Below are 18,824 nucleotides of genomic sequence, written 5' to 3'. Positions count from 1 at the left end.
CAAGAGAGAGATACTCCACTTGATATGGTGAGTCTCAGTGGATGGAAGGGACTTTGGATTATGTTGTGAAGAGTGAAAAAAATGGAAATGGACTGCCTTCAAGTTGATTCTGACTTATGGCAACCCTATTAATAGGTTTTTCATGGTAAGCAGTATTCAGAGGTGGTTTACCATTGCCCTCCTCTGAGGCTGAGAGGCAGTGACTGGCCCAAGGTCACCCAGTGAGCTTCATGGCTGTGTGGGGATTCGACCCCTGGTCTCCCAGGTCGTAGTCCAACACTACCATATGTGTTAGTGGTCTTATAAACAAGAAGATACATTTTTGCAGTGGTTGACCTGTGGCTAAATTCCAGCCTTTTCCAGGAACATTAAAGTTGCTGCCTTTATGCCAGCTCTGTTCTTTAATAGCCTGGCATAGGTTATGAAGTTGGAGTTTTATTTAGGATGAAGTAATGGGGAAAGCTTCACCTTCTAAGTTCCTAATTGTCAAGCTGCTGTCAAAGGCATAGGAGCAGTTTAAAAAAAAAGGAAAAGGAAAAAGAGGGTAGCCTTTGTAATAGTGTTCCTTGTACCGTTTGTTCAGACCCCAAACCTAGGATTGTATCCATCCAAGCTCTACTAGACACATTTAAATTAGTGAACCTGAGTAGGGTAATCCTGCTTCTTCATTATTTCTCTGTCTGTTTTCTTGGCTTTCATCCCGATAGTAACTTGCTCTTACTCCTTTACCCCCTTTGTGCCCCGTTACACATCTTTGTGCCTTCTGATGTTCCCCGTTCCTTCCTTCTCTTTGTCAGAAGCTTCAGGCAAGCCTCTTCCATCTAGTAAATTCAGTTGTGTGCCTTTAGCTCTACATAAGGTTTTCCTCTTCTTTTGTGAATACAAATACAGTGAGTTCAATATTTGTTAGGAAAGCCCTTCTACTTGTTCCATAGATAACCCCTATCCGTATGGTGGCTATGCTGGATAAACCTTATTTATAGCTTTATTTTTCTTTGAGCTTACTATTTTTTGGTAGAATAGTAAAATTAATTTTCTCCTTAAAAATCCTTTTCCCTTTTATGTTTTGATAGTAAACCTAGAGAGACAAAGCCAGCCCCCACTCAAACTGTGGCCTTCCCTTTTAGTATCTTTGTGGATCATCTGTTGGTGTGACGTCTTGTAGGGTAGACATATACTTCATTTAGAAACAGTCATGCCTTGCTCTACATCATATCAACACTTAAAACTGAATTTTGTTACTTTATGAAGGGAAAAAGGCAAACTTGTGCCAGTTCTTAATAAACATGCCATTTTCAAGGGTAATAGTTGCATGTTCTGCTTCTTCAGATGATTATTCTCAAAGTTTATGTTCTCAAGAGATCATATAGTGACTGCTCCTGAAGAAGACATTTGTCCAAAATGTTTCACAAATTTTATACTTCTGAATAAATTCTCCATCCTGCACCAGTTTGAGATTATACTTTTCTTGGTGATGCTCTTCTCTCTTTTTGTTTTAAAACAAAGACAGTCACCTGGGCCTATCTTGAATAATGATATGAATCTTGCTATACTGTTATGGGTGGGTTAAAAGCATAGAAGAGTGCATGTAAAAAGGAAAAATGATCTTTCTTTGCTCTAGTCATGTTGTGACAAATGTTACTTTTCATTTTCCACAAAACTGCTATGGGTGGTATTGGTTTTGTTTTTGCTCTTACTGTGTTTCTACAGTAAGGGTGCTGTATGCCTGTAAAAGGGGTAGCCAGCATGGTGGCCTCCAGATGTTGTAGATTACAACACCCATAAGCTCCAGAAAGGTTAATGATAAGGAATGATGGGAAATGTAGTTCAAAACACCTGGAGGGCACCATGTAATTGTGGTGTAGTGGTGAGAGTGTTGGATTGGGACCTGGGAGACCAGGGTTCAAATCCCCTGCTTGGCCATGAAGCTCACTGGGTGACCTTGGGCCACTCGCTACAGTAGGGCCCCGCCTATACGGTGGGTTATGAACCAGGCCCCCGCCGTAAAGCGGAAATCGCTGTAAAGCTGAACCCATTGAGTATAATGGGCCGCGTCGTGCGAAAATGCCGCAAAACTGCAAAATTGGCTTTAAAACGGGGAATTTCCCCTGATTGAAAGCTGCTGCATCAGCAGAAAGCGGGGCCCTACTGTATCTCAGCCTGACCTACCTCACAGGGTTGTTAGGATAAAATCAGGAGGAGTACACCACCTTGAGCCCCTTGGAGGAAAGGTGGGATATAAACACAATCATAAATAAAAAAATAATTTTATCATGTAAACAATGAAGAAAGAATAAAGTATCAGATTAGTGTATTGGACTAAGGTGACAAACCAAATCTTGAGTGTAGATGGAGGGAAAAATCAGTTTTATGGTGGTTCAGTTCATTTGATGGCAAAGAGTGTGAGAAATATTCACTGTGAGTAGACATTACTGGAAATATCAACCTTGTATTGTCACCTCTTTTTTCCAGCCTGTTCTGCGTCTTAAGCAAAATGGTGAAAGAAATGGGAGTTCTCCTTTCCCCAGCAGACTCTGAACCCCTCAAAATAGATTTGGAAGGATGTGTGTGTGTGTGTGTGGGGGGCATCATGGGAATGGAGAGGAAGGGGAAGTTCGATTGTATGAGTGGAAGTCTGTTCCACTCGATGGGCACAATTGCATGTCCTCCTAGGTGTGCCTTGTTGACCTCCCCTTTTCCACACACCTGCAAGTGGCAGCTAACAAAGTGGGGCAGAAAATCATTGAATAAGATGACATATGTCATTATTCATTTTACTGTGTTGTGAGAAACAAACCCAGGGAATTGAGTGCTATCCCTTCATGTATGGCTGTCATTTTAGTTGCCTTGAATACTTGTTCTAAAGCTCTTTAAGGGTCATTTGTAGCACTGGGGATTTTGTGATGCAAAAAAGTTCAAAAATACTCCTGAAACTGAGAAGTTTGTGTTCTTTTTTTAAAAAACCAAGAACATTACATAAAGTTTCGTAGTAACTGAATGCGTTGGGTGTTAAGGTGTACATGTGATGTACTTCTAACTCTGTCTCACAGACACACATTGGGTTGTCTTCAAAGGTGTCTTCTATGAGCAGGAAGGACTTCAGCTTGTGCAAGGCAATTCCCCCACCCCAATTCTGGAAATTCTTCACTCTTGCTGCAGCCTCCCCCCCCCCCCCAAAAAGGCCTTGTAAGACCATCCTTGACTGGTTGAACACATATAAAGGAATATGGTGAAGTAGATAAGCATGCATGTTGTGCCCACCTCTGAGGTTGTTGTTTTTTTTTACAATAATTTTTATTCAATTTTTCATAAAACATACAAAACAAAATCATAAAACATTCAAAGACAAAAAACAAAACAAAACAAAAATGATTAAACAAAAAAATAAAATGTTGACTTCCCATTTGTCGCAGATCAAATCAGTTATAGGTCTACAATATATAACAATCCTGTCTCTTAAATTATATTATAAAATCACTTTCCTCCAGTAGTTATCTTAATTAATCATCAAATCTCATAAACATTACTTTATTCTTTCCACAAAAAGTCAAAGAGAGGTTTCAATTCTTTAAGAAATATATCTATCAATTTTTCTCCAAATAAACATGTCGATTAATCCATCTCGTTAATAATAATAATAATCTTATTGTCATAACCATAGTCCAAATAAACATATCGATTAATCCATCTCATCAAAATCTGTTAGGTCCAATAATTTCAATAGCCATTATTCCATTATCCATATTAATTCCATCTTCCATCTTCAATAGTCCTGTTAAGTCCAGTAATTTCAGTGTCCAATCTTCCATTATCAGTATTCCATAATAATCTTGCTGTCATAACCATAGTCATATAATAAGAGTCTGATGGGAATTTCCTCTATCCCAAATATTTTCTTGCCATCAATTCTGAATAAGTTGCTGAAATATTGTTGTAAAGTCATATCTCTGTTCTTCTTTTTTACAAAATGCACTGGCTCATCTCTTGAGAGTTTTTCCATTGTCACATGGCTGCAGTTAATTCCATAGATTTTCTCTATATCAAGCTCCATCACGTCATTCCAGTCCAGAAGATTATCCAAGCCATTGATAACTTTATCTCTAATATCTTCATTAATTTCTTCAGAGATAACGTTAAATTCCAAACAGTAGATTTTATTTCTAATATCCATAAACTCCAGATCTTTTTCCAATTCCACATTTGTTCCAATCTCCAGGGCTTGTATCTTCCCTTTATTTTTTCTTTTCTCATCTCTGATCTCATTCTCCTCTCTCACAGGATCCCCTATTTCTTTAAGCTCCTGCGTCATTTTGCTCAGTTCAATTTTCAGCTCCTTACTGCCCTGTCGCAGGGTTTGTTTCATTATCTCAATCTCGTCCATTATTTTCTGAAACATAATTACTTCCAGATTCTCAGCCACTTTCTTGATTGCCATTTTTAAAACCACGAAAACAAAACAAAAATAAAGAAGAACCACTTCTTATTTCAGCAACAATTGGGTTAATATTCCAGGCTTGATGACATCACAGTATAAACAGAGCAGCCTGCCTTATCTCTCTATGTTCAAGAATACAAAACAAATTTAGTTCCCAGCATCAAAACAGTTAGTGGCGTCGTGAAGAAGCAGATTCGTCAAAATAAAATAGACCAAAAAGAGAATAGTCCCAGACAATATAATGTTCCTCGGAATAGAAATCCCTCTTCTGTTTATATCTTTAGAATGCACTTCCAGGACAGCTTTTTGCAATAGAAACAGAGATAAGCTGTTAATTTCGTGAATAACAGAGAAGAGTTATAGCTCACCCAGAAGTTCTTTAAAGCTGATTCATTTGACAAATCTCTTTTTGCTGCAACAATTTAAACCAAGTAAAAAAAATAATAGAAAGAAGGGTGCTTGCCTGTTAGTCCGTTTTCTCTTTGAAGAAAAGATAAACGTATCGCATTAATCAGATAGAGCTTGTTCGGAAGTCCGTCCGGCATTGCTGGCTGGACCTTTTCTCATAAATTAATGAAATCCAGTCCTCCCAACAAAAACAGGCTTTTGAGGTTGATCTCTACATTTCTCCCTGCCCGGGAGAAATTTCATCAGTCAAAAAAAAAATGTTCTGACTGATTTATATCTGAATAAGCTTCTTTTGAGGCGGGAGCCCGTCTCAAAAGCAGGCACAAGCGAAGTCACCCTTCCCGGAAGTCCCCCACCTCTGAGGTTGTTGTAGGACATTACTAATGTGAAATGGACATGGTTGTAGATTTTATTATGAACAAAGAGTCTTGTGGCATTTAAAGACTAGCAAATTTGTAATGTCTTGAGTTTCTTATCATAGCGAAATGAGTTTGTGGGGTGAGCTGAGATATGTTGCTTTGGGATTTGTCCCTAACAAAAGAGTTCCAACAAATACACAGTTTTAATAAAATTGAGAAGCTGCTTGAGTTCTTTTATACCAATTAGGGGTCTCCACCAACGACAGGATTCAGTTTGGCTCTTGGGTTTGGCATTTGGAAAACAGACCAAATCTGAAGCAATTTGGAGACTATCCAGTTTGGCTTGTGGTCAGAAGCTGAATCAAAACTGGATGAAATATGCAGGCATGAACATAAGAAGATCCTGATGGATTAGACCAAATGGCCCATCTAGTCTAGCATCCTGGTCTCACAGTGAGCAACTAGATGCCTGTGGGAAACCCGCAAGCAGGACCTGAGCACAAGAGCACTCTCCTCTCCTGCAGTTTCCAGCAACTGGTATTCAGAAGCATGCTGCCTTTGACTGTGGAGGCAGAGGATAGCTATTGTGGCTAGTAGCTTCTGATACCCTTATCCTCCATGAAAGCTCCTCAGAGGTAACCCCATCTAAGAGTATGAATCCTGTCAAACATCAAGGGCAGCCTTTACAGTTTTGGGATGATTAAAAAAGGATCCACCTAATGCCCCATATTGTTCTATGAGCATTTTGTATGAAAATGGCATCATTCATAGAGGCTCCCCTAGATACAGTGCCTTGCAAAAGTAATCAGACCCCTGACCAATGGTATGCTCTCATATTACTGAATTACAAATGGTACATTGTAATTTCATTCTGTATAATATTTTAGTTTGAAACACTGAAACTAAAAATCAATTATTGTCAGGTGACATTGGTTTTATGTTGGGAAATGTTTGTAAGAAACATAAAAAACTGAAACATGTTGTTTGCATAAGTATTCAACCCTTGTGCTGTGGAAGCTCCCAGTTTACACAGATGAAAGAAATTGCCCTGTCGAGGACACAATTACCTTGCCATTGGCCTCCACCTGTGAACCATTAAAGATGCTGTCACATTGTCAGGATAAAACCCCCACTTTTGAAAGATCATTGGTCAGGCTGTGGATCTGAAGGAAAATGAAGACCAAAGAGCATTCTACAGAAGTGAGAGATAATGTAATACACATGCATATATTAGGAAAGGGTACAAAATAATATCCCAAGTGTTTGGATATCCCAGTGAGCACAGTTGAATCAATAATTGGGAAGTGGAAGCTTCATCACACCACCCAAGCACTGCCAAGAAAAGGCTGTCCCTCAAAAGTCAGAGCTCGAACAAGAAGGAGACTTGTGAGAGAAGCCACAGAGAGGCCAACAATCACTTTGAAGGAGCTACAGAGTTCAGTGGCTGGGAGTGGAGTAATGGTGCACCAGTCAACCCTATCAAGAGCTCTGCATAACACTGGACTGTATGGGAGGGTGGCGAGGAAGAAGCCATTACTCAAAAAGTACCATCTGAAAGCCTGTCTGGAGTTTGCCAGAAATCATGAGAGTGCCCCAGCTACAAAGTGGGAAAAGGTTTTGTGGTCAGATGAGACCAAGATAGAGCTTTTTGGCCAAAACTCAAAGCGCTATGTGTGGCACAAACCTAACATTACCCATGCCACAAGACACACCATCCCTACAGTGAAGTATGGTGGTGGCAGCATCATGCTGTGGGGATGCTTCTCAGCAGCAGGGACTGGGCATCTTGTTAAAATCGAAGGAAGAATGGATGGAGCAAATACAGGGAAATACTGCAAGAGAACCTGCTTCAGTCCACTAAAAAACTGAAACTTGGAGGAAATTCACTTTTTAGCAGGACAATGATCCCAAGCAGAAAGCCAAAGCAACATTGGAGTAGCTGAAGAACAAAAAGGTGACTGTCCTACAGTGGCCGAGTCAAAGTCCTGATCTCAATCCCATTGCAAATCTGTGGCTCTCTTTGAACATTGCGGTCCACAAGCGACGTCCAACCAACCTGAACAACCTGGAGCAAATCTGCCAAGAAGAATGAGCCAAAATCCCTCTGACACTGTGTGCAAAGCTGGTACATACCTACCCCAAAAGACTTCAAGCTGTTATTGCAGTGAAAGGTGGCTCTACCAAATATTAATGTGTGGGGGTTGAATACTTATTCAAGCAACATGTTTCAGTTCTTTGTTTCTAACATTTCCCAACATAAAACCAATGTCACCTTACTATAATTGATTTTGAGTTTCAGTGATTTCCCAACATAAAACCAATGTCACCTTACTATAATTGATTTTGAGTTTCAGTGTTTCAAAATAAAGTATCGTATAGAACGAAATTTCAATGTACCATTTGTAATTCAGTAATATGAGAGCATTGGGGTCTGATTACTTTTGCAAGGCACTGTAAGAAACCTGCCAAATTGCTGACAGATAGGTCCAGGGGTTTTAAGGTTGATTGGGTGGGGGCAGAAGTGAAAGGGATTCTCTTTCCTCCCTACAGCTTGGGGACAACAATTTTATTATGCAAATGGCATAGATTTTAGAGGTGCCCCTAAGAAAATAACCTGCCAAATTTCAGAAGGATGGTTGCACGGGCTAGGGAGTTATGATGATCAAGAAAAACAGTTTTGGGTTTGTGTTTTGCTCATTTTCTGTGATTTTTGGTGCCAAGTGCAAACCTGATTAGACAGAAGTGGATATGTGAGCTTGTAACGGGCAGAAGGACTTGAATGCCCAGCATCTTCTAAGCAAGCACAATGAGCAGAAACAACAAAGTGCACAGAACAGCTAAGAACAAGGCCATACATTACTTCAATATCCCTTTGTAAAAACGCTGTATTTGGAGACCCTGATAAGAGTTCCCTGTAGTTAGGAACTAGACCTATCAGTCACAAAAGAGCTCTCTCTCCACTTTCTACTCACCTGGCGTTTTCCTTTTCTGGCAAGCTTGGGGAAAAACATTTCTGTTTCTGTAAATACGCTGTCTACAGTGGGTTTTTTTTAAAAAAAATCTTAATCCCTGAATCCGTTTGGAAGTCCCTGCTTTAGTTCGGGGTGCTTCAGAGAGATCCTGCTTTGGCATGGACAAAGCCCTCAGTCTGTCTGAAGCAGCCTCCTTTTGTTTGGAATTCATCTGAATCTGATGCACACTAGTGTCAGTTATTAAATACTTAAGCAGGTGAAAGTTTAGTAAAATGTTGCACTTGTATAATCATTTGTTAGGAAGCTTGTATTTTTAAGATTAATCCTGGAAATACGATCTTGAAAGCACTGCTGTCTTAGATGAGAACATAAGACCCTATCCACTGAACCATGGCAGTACTTATAATAGGAGGAGGGTATGAGGAGCTGAGGTACCTTTGATATCAAACACTGGACAGCTTTATAGGTCAAATGTTGAAAGTGTTTCCATGTAGGGGAGAGGTGTGTAAGTCACACATGTGCATTTCACTGCTTTTATAGGTAGTGTACTAGATGTGTGCATTTTGTCATGAGAGATCTAAGTTCAGCTTTTAAAAGGCTTTTTATATGGAAATGCATCTTGTATAGCTGGGTAATATTTGAGCCTCCCTTCTCAATAATGAGGTTGATGATTTTTCTCTTTCTGTTTTTTTCATGTTAATAATTTGACTTTGAAGGTTTTCCTGCTAGGGAAGAGCTGAAACATTTCTACAGGTTTATAATTCCTAGAATTCAGCTGCTGACCTCTTAAGATTTACGGGATTTACTGCACTGAGTTAGCTCTTTGTACCCAGTGCTTTTGCTGTGTCCTTGTTAACACTTTTAGTTGACACTTTAATAAATTAAATAAATAAATGGGTGGTACTTTCTCCTTGCACAGCTGCTTAACTTGTTGTTACGTTAATACTTTTTCACTAGGGCAGAGATGCTTCATCAGCTGGGGCTTCCCTTATCACTTTGTTAAACAACAGTAAGGATTCAGAAGTTCCATAAGTTAGTTAATACTTCTGTATCCAACCTTTCATATCTTGAGATCAGAAATTTTAGAGATACGGGAACAGTAAAAGCCAAACCTGTCTTCTGGATGAGTGGAATACTGAAAACATTTCTCTTCTTGCAGAACTGACAGTGTATCAGCTGAACAAGATAATTTAAAATACTCTTCATCCAGAGATCGGAGTAGTTCCTCCTATGGATTACAGTCCTCAAATTCAGCAGTGCTGTCTCGACATAGACATGATGATGTCAGAGTCCCCACTGACATACAGAATGAAGAAAAAGGTACATAGCTGATCTTCATATGTAAAAAGGAATGTTGCTTGTGCAAAATAAACCAGTTTATAGCCTAACTCAGGGTGGTTAACTTTTTCATCCCCAAGATTTCATTGAAGGTTGACGGAAGAGCCATTTGCTAGCAGTGGGCATTGCCAGTGCACACTTCCATGTGCACACACTCTTCACACATAGATTATACGCAAGCTTACACAAAAATACAGACGGGGAGGCACATGCATTCGCTCAGCTGGGGGAGGGTGGACTTACAGAAATGCAGCAAACACGCGCACACATTCAAGCAGGCACACAGCGAGGGAGCGGGGATAAAGGCAGACACACACCTTTGGATACAGGCAAACACACTCACAAAGCAAAGGAGGCAGGATTCCGGTGTTTCTGCTCCCCAGCTTTGTGAACCAAATGTTTCTCCTCCACATCATAGTGCTCAGATAAGAGGAGATCCTTCCACCCCAGCAATATGATGATGAGGAAAAGCAAAGTGTTTTAGAAGGTGGGAGAAGTGATGCTTGCCAAAGGTAAAATAAAGTGTGGCAGGTCACCAAAAACAGCTTTGCAGGCTGTTGGCTCTTCACCCTTGGTTTAGTTGCTGTGATGATCCAACAACGCAAGAGAGATATGAGTCTTAAAATATGTTTTGCTGGATTAACTTCTGTTGGAAAATGTAAATGTACTGCCTTCAAGTCGATTCCAACTTATGGCGACCCTATGAATGGGGTTTACGTGAGGCTGAGACGCAGTGACTGTCCCAGTGAGCTTCATGGCTATGTGGGGATTCGAACCCTGGTCTCCCAGGTCATAGCCCAACACTGTAACCACTACACCACACTGGCTGGAATGACTGCATTATTACCTTAAAGCAAAACTCAGCAAAACAAAGCCAAGTCTGTTATACTTAACTAAATTATTGAAGTGAGTCTTTTTTTATAGGTTGCATACTTTTCAACAAAAGCAAGGTAAATGGAATGGTATAATACAATTATAGTTGGGCATCTAGTAAATGTGGAAGACTTTACTAGATTTAAGCCCTTCTACAGGACATTATATTCTTACAAGAACATTTTTTTTAAAATTATCCATAGTCAGGGATGCATATTTGCAAGAGACAGCAAGAGTTGTCCTTACTTGTGGCCAGGCAGTGGTCCCGACTTCGGGTGTTTTCATTCTGTGGCTAATAGGAGGCATACACTTGAGAAGAAAGACTAGCCCTGGACTCAACTTGGACAATTGCATTATATTGTACTACTTTTGTATCTCAACATCTTCAGGTAGTTTATCTTGGTTATCTTTATAATTATCTGCTAAGAGGGATCAGTATTATCCCCATATTTCATATTGGAGGGTGAGAGGTATTAAATGGCTTTCAGAAAACAACTAAGTTCATGTCTGAGATGAGATGTGATTTCTTGGCTCAGAGTTGACTCTCAAAAACTACAGCTGTTTTGGTTTGGGAAGCACCATCCCTTTATCCTCAGGATCAGATTTCTTCTCTGCTGCCAATAGAAATGGAAGACATTTTCTCATCTGCTGCCTTGCATATGTGGATCCTTACATTAGACCTAAAGAAGAGATCTAGAAAAAAGAAGAGGTGGTACCTCATGGCTTAGTGGGTTGAGCTCGCTTTCTCTTAATATACAGTGCCTTGCAAAAGTAATCAGACCCCTCACCAATGCTCTCATATTACTGAATTACAAATGTACAAATTACATTGTAATTTCATTCTGTATGATACTTTATTTTGAAACGCTGAAACTCAAAATCAGTTATTGTAAGGTGACATTGGTTTTATGTTGGGAAATGTTTGTAAGAAGCATAAAAAACTGAAACATGTTGTTTGCATAAGTATTCAACCCCCACACATTAATATTTGGTAGAGCCACCTTTCGCTGCAATCACAGTTTTAAGTCTTTTGGGGTAGATATGTACCAGCTTTGCACACAGTATTGGAGGGATTTTGGCCCATTCTTCTTGGCTGATACTCTCCAGGCCATTCAGGTTGGTTGGACGTCGCTTGTGGACCGCAATGTTCAAGGAGTGCCACAAATTCTCAATGGGATTGAGATCAGGACTTTGACTGGGCTCTGTAGGACATTAACCTTTTTGTTCTTGAGCCACTCCAATGTTGCTTTGGCCTTCTGCTTGGGATAATTTGTCCTGTTGAAAAGTGTATTTCTTCCAAGCTTCAGTCTGATTACTTTTGCAAGGCACTGTAGGGGCTGTTTTGAGCCCATCTTGCAGCTGTCTCTCATTATCTTTCCTTTGATGCTAGCAGGGATTTAAGTGGTCTTAGATCCCTGGCAGTGGCATCTGTTGGACTAGCCTTTTGAGATGAGGTTCTTAGGCTTGAGGGAGCCCTGTATGGTATCCTGAGGCCTTTGTTCCCTGTTGGAAGGGAATAGATGAATATGTCTCTTCAAGGACCCTCTGCAATGAGCATGACTGCCTCCTTCTTAGTCTGACCTTCTCTCTCATGATATACAGTCCCAACCTTATCCTGGAAGTATTTTCTTAGTGAATTAAAAAAAAACCTTGCCATTTTAAGATCAAAGTTAGGTTATCTCATGATGGCTCAAGCTCCACAAAAACTGAGTAACTGGAAACTAAGGCTGATGTCTTAACAGACATGCCCTGTGATCAGCAATGATGTGCAATATCACAAATTGTGCTTGCTTGCTTACTAATCCTTAGGCCAAAAAGTTGACCTCATTCTTGCTTCAGTTGACACTTTGCTTCTATCCTTGCACAACATGAGAATGGCACTGGGCATGCTTGAGTTATGTAATGAAGCAGATCTCATTGACTTGACAAGACTGGGCCACTTTGCACCTAAATATTAGTCACCAAGCTAAACATTTATGCTGTTGCGTGGATATCTGGAAAAAACATTCCCAGCTTTTTTTAACTTGTCTCTCCTAACCCCTAGACCTTGGCAAAAAACAGCGTTTTGGGCCCATGGGCACATTTGGAAACTTGAGAAACTGTCCTAGACAAGAACATAAAACAGCTGCTGCAGTGGGCCCTGCCTAGTCACAAAATAACTGCCAAGAGGGGGCCACCCCCCACTGCATCAACTGCCATATGAAGTGCGGTAGGGTTGCATTGGGGGAGTATGTTTAGTTATGGGGTATGTTCTCTCATGAGTTTCATAGGTTTGAAATGTGCCGGTGGCCCCAAAAGGTTGACAAGCCCTCATCTAAGCGCAGCACCATACTGATACTTTGTAACTAAAAGAATAAGCAGAGTGCAGAGAGCATCTGCTAGGTGTCTCCTTCCATAAAAGTTCTGGCAAAATTTTAGTTTCACTTTTGATTTCAGTCATGCATGCCAGAACTCGTTTTCCATACACTTCAGTGGGGAAGGAAAACATTAATAACTTTTGACCTGCTGAACAGAACTTCAACAAACAAATGAATGTGTATGCTCTGCAACAAGTCTGAATTAGATGAGTATCTTTTACCAAATTTGGAAAGAAATATATTTTTTACTTACTGGAAAAAAAAGTATAATACATTTTTGGCAGTTTTAACTTGTTGTATCTGGCTGTTTTTATTGGATCAGTTTGATATTTGGCATTTTTGTAGACTTCCCCAGGTGGATCATGTATGTCAGGTTGCATATTGTTAGTCCAACAGACACTATTTTTATAAGCTATAGAATTTTGAGGTTTATAATGATAGAAGCTTATTTTTGCTATTTGCCTTAACTATAGGAGCATTCCTGTGCTCCTATAATATAACATATTGAGTGGGCCTGAATACTGAGCCCTTGCGGCACTAGATGGTCCTACTACTGGTTCATAGTATAGTGATAAGGGGGCACTGCTCTGTTATATATCCCAGTGTCTAAACCTCCACCAGGCAAATAACGGGGAGAATGGCAAATTTGGGCTTATCTGCACATCCACCTTCTACTTATTTGCAGGACAATAGTCCAGGATCCACTCTGATATGGTCTAGGAGCAGGGAACTGCTTTAGCTCTTTCTAGTTTTTATTGTTGGCTGTTCTCTGTAAGTAGAAAGAAATCATGCCTCCTAGTCTGGCCCAGGGCTAGTCTGTCTTCTGAAGTCTGCCTCCAGTTAGCAAACAAAATGTCTCATAGTGGCAGTTGGAGTCCAGAGTGTGGACCATCCAGAGTATGGACCGTCTGTCCCGCACAGAAGAATTCACAGGTAAATAGATTCTCCATTTTTTTGGTCAACTTTGGAAACACCTGCATGTTGAGGCTACAGTTCTTTAGATTTTTAGAGTTTATAGTGCATGTGTTCAAAAGTCCTTGTAAGATCTTGAGTGGGTTAAGTTGCTACCTGTCGTGTACGTTTACTTTGGTTCCACAGAATGTCTATCTACCATAATTTGTCCTTTAATCCAAGGACACAGGTAGCAGGTTCTGGATATCACTCTGTTAGATCCCTGGCTCAGCTTCTCAGTTTTGCTGAAATGCTACTGTTCATTAAGAGTTTTAGAGTTTGGAGTTGAGGTGACTTACTCAGTTTTAAAACTTCTTCAGCGGCATATATGTATGCAAGTATGTGTGTGGAGAATGCATCTTTCTTTTCCCTTTCTAAGGAAGGAAACTTCAAAGTTGTGTGTAGAATGTCATTTTTATTTACCTTCTCTTGTAAATATTGCACTATATTTATGCAGTCATCTTTTCCTTTCAAAAGTATATTCATCTTATGGTTTAGAATATCATCATATCCTAATCCATATAATTGGTCACTTGCTTTCTTTAGAAAGGGTTATACTTCCCTTTGAAGGAGCAGGTTCATAGTCCAGGGGTGGTCCTGGATCTATGTCTGTCACGTGACCTCAGTGGCTAGGGGGTGACTTTTACCATCTTTGGATGGTAAACAGGTCTGAAAAAAAATCAACTTTTTTTAAAAATGAAAAATTTGATTGATTTATTTAAATCGGATTTTTTGGTTTAAATCAGCTTTCCAAATTTTCGTAGAACAATTAGTAAAAAAAGAGCCTGTCAAATATATAATCATGAATACTAATTATACAATTCTAATTATATTCTGTGTATATGTTAACAGCAGTTTATGGAGATGGGAGATAACCTGATCAGTCCTATTCTGCAGGTGGTGTACATGAAGTGTACTCTCTCTCTTTCTTGGCCTTGCCTCTCTCTAAATGCAAAGAGAGAGAAGGTCAGTGAATAGAGAATTTGAGGAGATGGAGTAGATCTGAACAAGGAGACCACTGAAGTGGTAATCCAGCTCTTAACAGCAGTAGCCTCTTCTGTAGGTGTAGATTTTTTTTTTCTTCCTTTGGACTAATTCATCTAAATTGAAAAAAAGTTGGGAACTGAAAAAGCAGGAAACCTTGTATTTTTCCCCTCAGACAATGAACAAGGAAGACAAAGGTGAAGAAGACTCAGTTTAACTGTATAACCCAATATTTTAATTTTCTCATGTTGACTTGGTTGAAATTGCCTAAATTTTATTTTTAAACAACTTTACATTTATCTAAAAACTGAAATAGCTAGCCATTCAAAAATCTATATGCACGGTTTGTTAATGTTGTTGTTGAAGAAGACAACTAACCAGAAGAATAAACAGTTTGATTAGCACAATTTAAAAGCCTGTTTGGTGGTGGTGATTCCGGCACATCATAACAAAAATGTAACGATTAATTGAACAGTTGAAGCTGGTTCATCTCCTGAATGACTTTGCAAGTTCATTCTGCTTTTGTACTAAAAGGACCAAATTATCATCCCCTTTTTTGATGAAAATTAATCTGAAAACAATTCAGAGTAATTGGTTAGTGTGCCTATCTTCCAATGAAACCTACATTTCTGAATATGTATTAAGGTTATATTAAATAATAATATACTTTGGCTAAAAATGATGATTAAATAGAATCTTCTTCACTAGTAATTTAAACTGTGATTTAAATCATTAAAATTGAGTCCTTCAGAGAAGCAATTTAAATCATGATTTAAATCAGTTTGAGTTAAATCAACCCTGGATAGCCACAGCCATTTCTGTATGGGGATAACCTGACCACTGTTGTCCATGTGCTAGTAACCGCCAAGATGGATTGCTGCAATTACCCTTGAGGTTGGCCTGGATGCTGCAGCTAGTGCAAAATGCAGCAGCTCGACGACTCTTGGGGCAGACTATCACCACCATGTTACATTGTTGCTGAAAGAATTGGTTGCCAGTTAGCTAACAAGCTAAATTCAAGGTGTTGATTCTGGTATACAAAGCCTTTTTCAGCTCAAGACATGAACAGCTAAAAGATAGTCTCACCCTTACTCAACAGATCACTGTGTTTGGAGGAGAGGCCTCTTGCAGATGCCATCTTATCAAGAGATCTTTTCTGTAATGATAAAGGCCTTTAGTATGTGGCACCTACCCTTTGAAACTCCCTCCTGTTACACATCTCACATGCGCTGTCTCCCTTGTCTTTTTGGTGTATATTAAAGACCAAATTTTTTCAACGTCTTTTAGATTGATATCTTTATCCCAGTCTCTATCTGTATTGGATTTGAAATAGTTTCACATAGGGAATTGTTCTTAATTGTTTTTGTTGTTGATCTTTTTATGGTAAAATCTCTTGGGGATATTTTATGGGAAACAATTCATACATAGAATAAAATAAATACAGTAGGGCCCCGTTTACCGGCGTTCTGTTTTCCGGTGTTCCGCTGATGCGGCAGCTTTCAGTTAGGGGAAATTCCCCGTTTTACGGCCGGTTTTGCACTTTTGCGACATATTTGCATCATTTTCGTGTGACGCGCCCCATTATCTTCAATGGGTTCTACTTTACGGCGGCAGTCTGGAACGGAACCTGCCGTATAAACGGGGCCCGCCTGTAAGTAAATATCACTGCCACATATGACATTCAACTGAGATGAGCTATAGTTCTTAACCTTGGAAGCTTTTCGGGTCTGGAAGGACAGTTAATGTGTGGGAATGGTCTTTAATATGAAAGGAAACAATGTTCTACACCAGCACAAAGAACATTCTGCTTTAGATTTTCCTGTTTCAAAAATAAAACAGCGCAGTCTTTCACTGTATGTTAGAAATTAAACTTTATAATTGTTGTATGTAGTCTTTAATTTCTGCATGTCAGTACAATGCAGGCTATAGTTTTACGGTGTATTCTCCTTTAAAATTAAATTGGAAACCTTCAGTAGTAAATAAAACTTATTTATACAACTATGATCTGTTGTAAATTTATGTCTGCTGTAAACTGATTCAAAAGGTGTTTTTAAATCTGCATGTTTTCTTTTTTTTTTCAATTAATTTTTATTCAAATTTTCAAAATCAAGACAATACAAAAAGAAAAACACAAATTAAAACTAATACAATTAAAAAAAACTAAAAAAAAACTATTGACTTCCGATTTGTCGTAGTTCAGCTATAGGTCTATAATATATAACAAGCCTGTCTCTTGATAAATTATAAAATCACCTTCCTCCAGCAGTTATCTTAGTTGGTATCAAATCTCATTAACATCATATCATTTTATTCTTCTACAAAAAGTCAAAGAGAAGTTTCCAATCCTTGAGATATATGTCCATCAATTTTTTCTAGATAGACATGTCAATTAATCCAACTCATCAAGTCTACTAAATCCAGTAATTTCAAATCGCTCTTCTTCCATTATACGTGTTGATTCCATCTTCCATCTTTGCGCACCCAATAATCTTGCTGTCATAGACATATAATAGGAGTCTGATAGGAATTTCCTTCATCACAAATATTTTCTTGCCATCATTTCCGAACGTATCACTGAAGTATTGTTGCAAAACCGCATCTCTGTTCCTCTTTTTTACAGAATGCACTAGCACATCTCTTGAAGGGTTTTTCATTGTCACAAAACAGGAATTAATTCTGTAAACTTTCTCCATTTCAAATTCCATCAAATCCTTCCAGTCCAAGAATTTTTTCGAACCGATGATATCTTTATCTCCAATCTCTTCACCAATTCCTTCAGGGACAGCGCTGAATTCCAAACAGTAATATTTGTCTCCAGGATCCATCACAGCCAGGAAATCCAAATCTTTTTCCAAGACCATATTTAATCCAATCTCCAGGGCTTGAACCTTCCCTTTAATTTTTCTTTCATCCTTTTTTGATTTTCCAGATTTATCTTTGTTCTCCTTTCTCATAGAATCCTGAATTTCTTTCAGCTCCTGTCTCATTTCGCCAAATTCAATTTTCATCACGTCTGTTATTTCTCAGTTCTTGTTTTGTTAGCTTAATCCCATTCATTATTTTCTGAAACATATCTAAAGAGAAAGTCCCTTCTTGTACATCCATGATCTCAACCACCTTCTTGATTGTTATTCTTAAAACCAACCCCCCCCCTTCAATTTCCAATGTCCCAAGCAAAGAACAGTTTATTTCTTTATCCAGTTACAAAGGAGTTAATCTTTCAAGCCAGCTGACGTCACCCTCTAGACAGCACGAACTGCCTTATCTCTTGTATGTCCGAAAGTGCAAAAACAACTTTAATTCACAGCCTCCAAATAATTAGTGGCAGGAAGAATGAGCAGATTCGTCAAAAAAAAAAAAGAAAAAGTAAACCGGAAAAATAGTCCCAGACATATATTACTCAAAAGTCTTATAAATCAAAAAAATTTTTTTCTCTTCGAATTAGAAACCCCTCATCCGTTTGTAATCTTTAGAATGCTGAATTCCATGCCAGCTTTTTGCAATAAAAATAAAGATAAGCTATTTCTATTTTCTTCCCCTTAGTTCTGTGAATAAAAGCGAAAGTTATGACTCACCCAGGGTTTCTTGATTGCTAGTTCTTTGACAAATCTCTTTAGCTATATTGATAACAAAATAATGAGAAAAGACAGGAGAATTCTTGCCTGTTAATCCATTTTTCTTTGAAGAAAAAAAAAGTCTCACTTAATCAGTTGAGCTGGTTGGAAATCCTAGCTCCGTCCGAGCTGCTGGAAGACCTTCTTTCACAGAAAATTCTAATAAATTCCAGCCTCCAACAAACACAACAAAGCTCTGTGGAAAATCTCTACGTTTCTTCCTTATCCGGAAGAAATTTTCCCCAGTCAAAAAGCCCTTCTGACTGGTTTTAAAACTGAAAAAGTTTCATCCAAGACGGGAGCCCGTCTTAGAGGCCGCACAGGCGGAGTGATCCTCCTGGGAAGTTAAATCTGCATGTTTTCTAAATGGTCTGATTAGCAGTTGGCACCTGGCAAAAATCTGCTTTCTGGAAGCCCCCTCCAGCAGTAGACAAACCATGTTGTTAAGTATCCAGCTTTAGTTAAGAATTTTTACTAATACATCAGAAACCCACAGATACAGTGCATGTTTCCCAAGATAAACGATAATGGCT

General features: G+C 39.0%; 1 protein-coding gene across 1 annotated transcript in view; it reads left to right on the top strand.

The window, feature by feature from the left end:
- SMG1 (SMG1 nonsense mediated mRNA decay associated PI3K related kinase) overlaps positions 1 to 18,824 on the top strand; it is a 90,426-nt gene that overhangs the window by 5,250 nt on the left and 66,352 nt on the right. The window contains exon 2 of the mRNA XM_061599121.1: positions 9,334 to 9,494. Coding sequence (XP_061455105.1) covers positions 9,334 to 9,494 — 161 coding nt within the window. The remainder of the gene's footprint in view (positions 1 to 9,333; positions 9,495 to 18,824) is intronic.

The sequence above is a fragment of the Rhineura floridana genome, chromosome 17 (genome assembly GCF_030035675.1).
Source record: "Rhineura floridana isolate rRhiFlo1 chromosome 17, rRhiFlo1.hap2, whole genome shotgun sequence".
In the NCBI taxonomy this organism is placed as follows: domain Eukaryota; kingdom Metazoa; phylum Chordata; class Lepidosauria; order Squamata; family Rhineuridae; genus Rhineura; species Rhineura floridana.
Note: the sequence above shows the minus strand (reverse complement) of the source record. Positions and strands in the feature narration are given on the sequence as shown.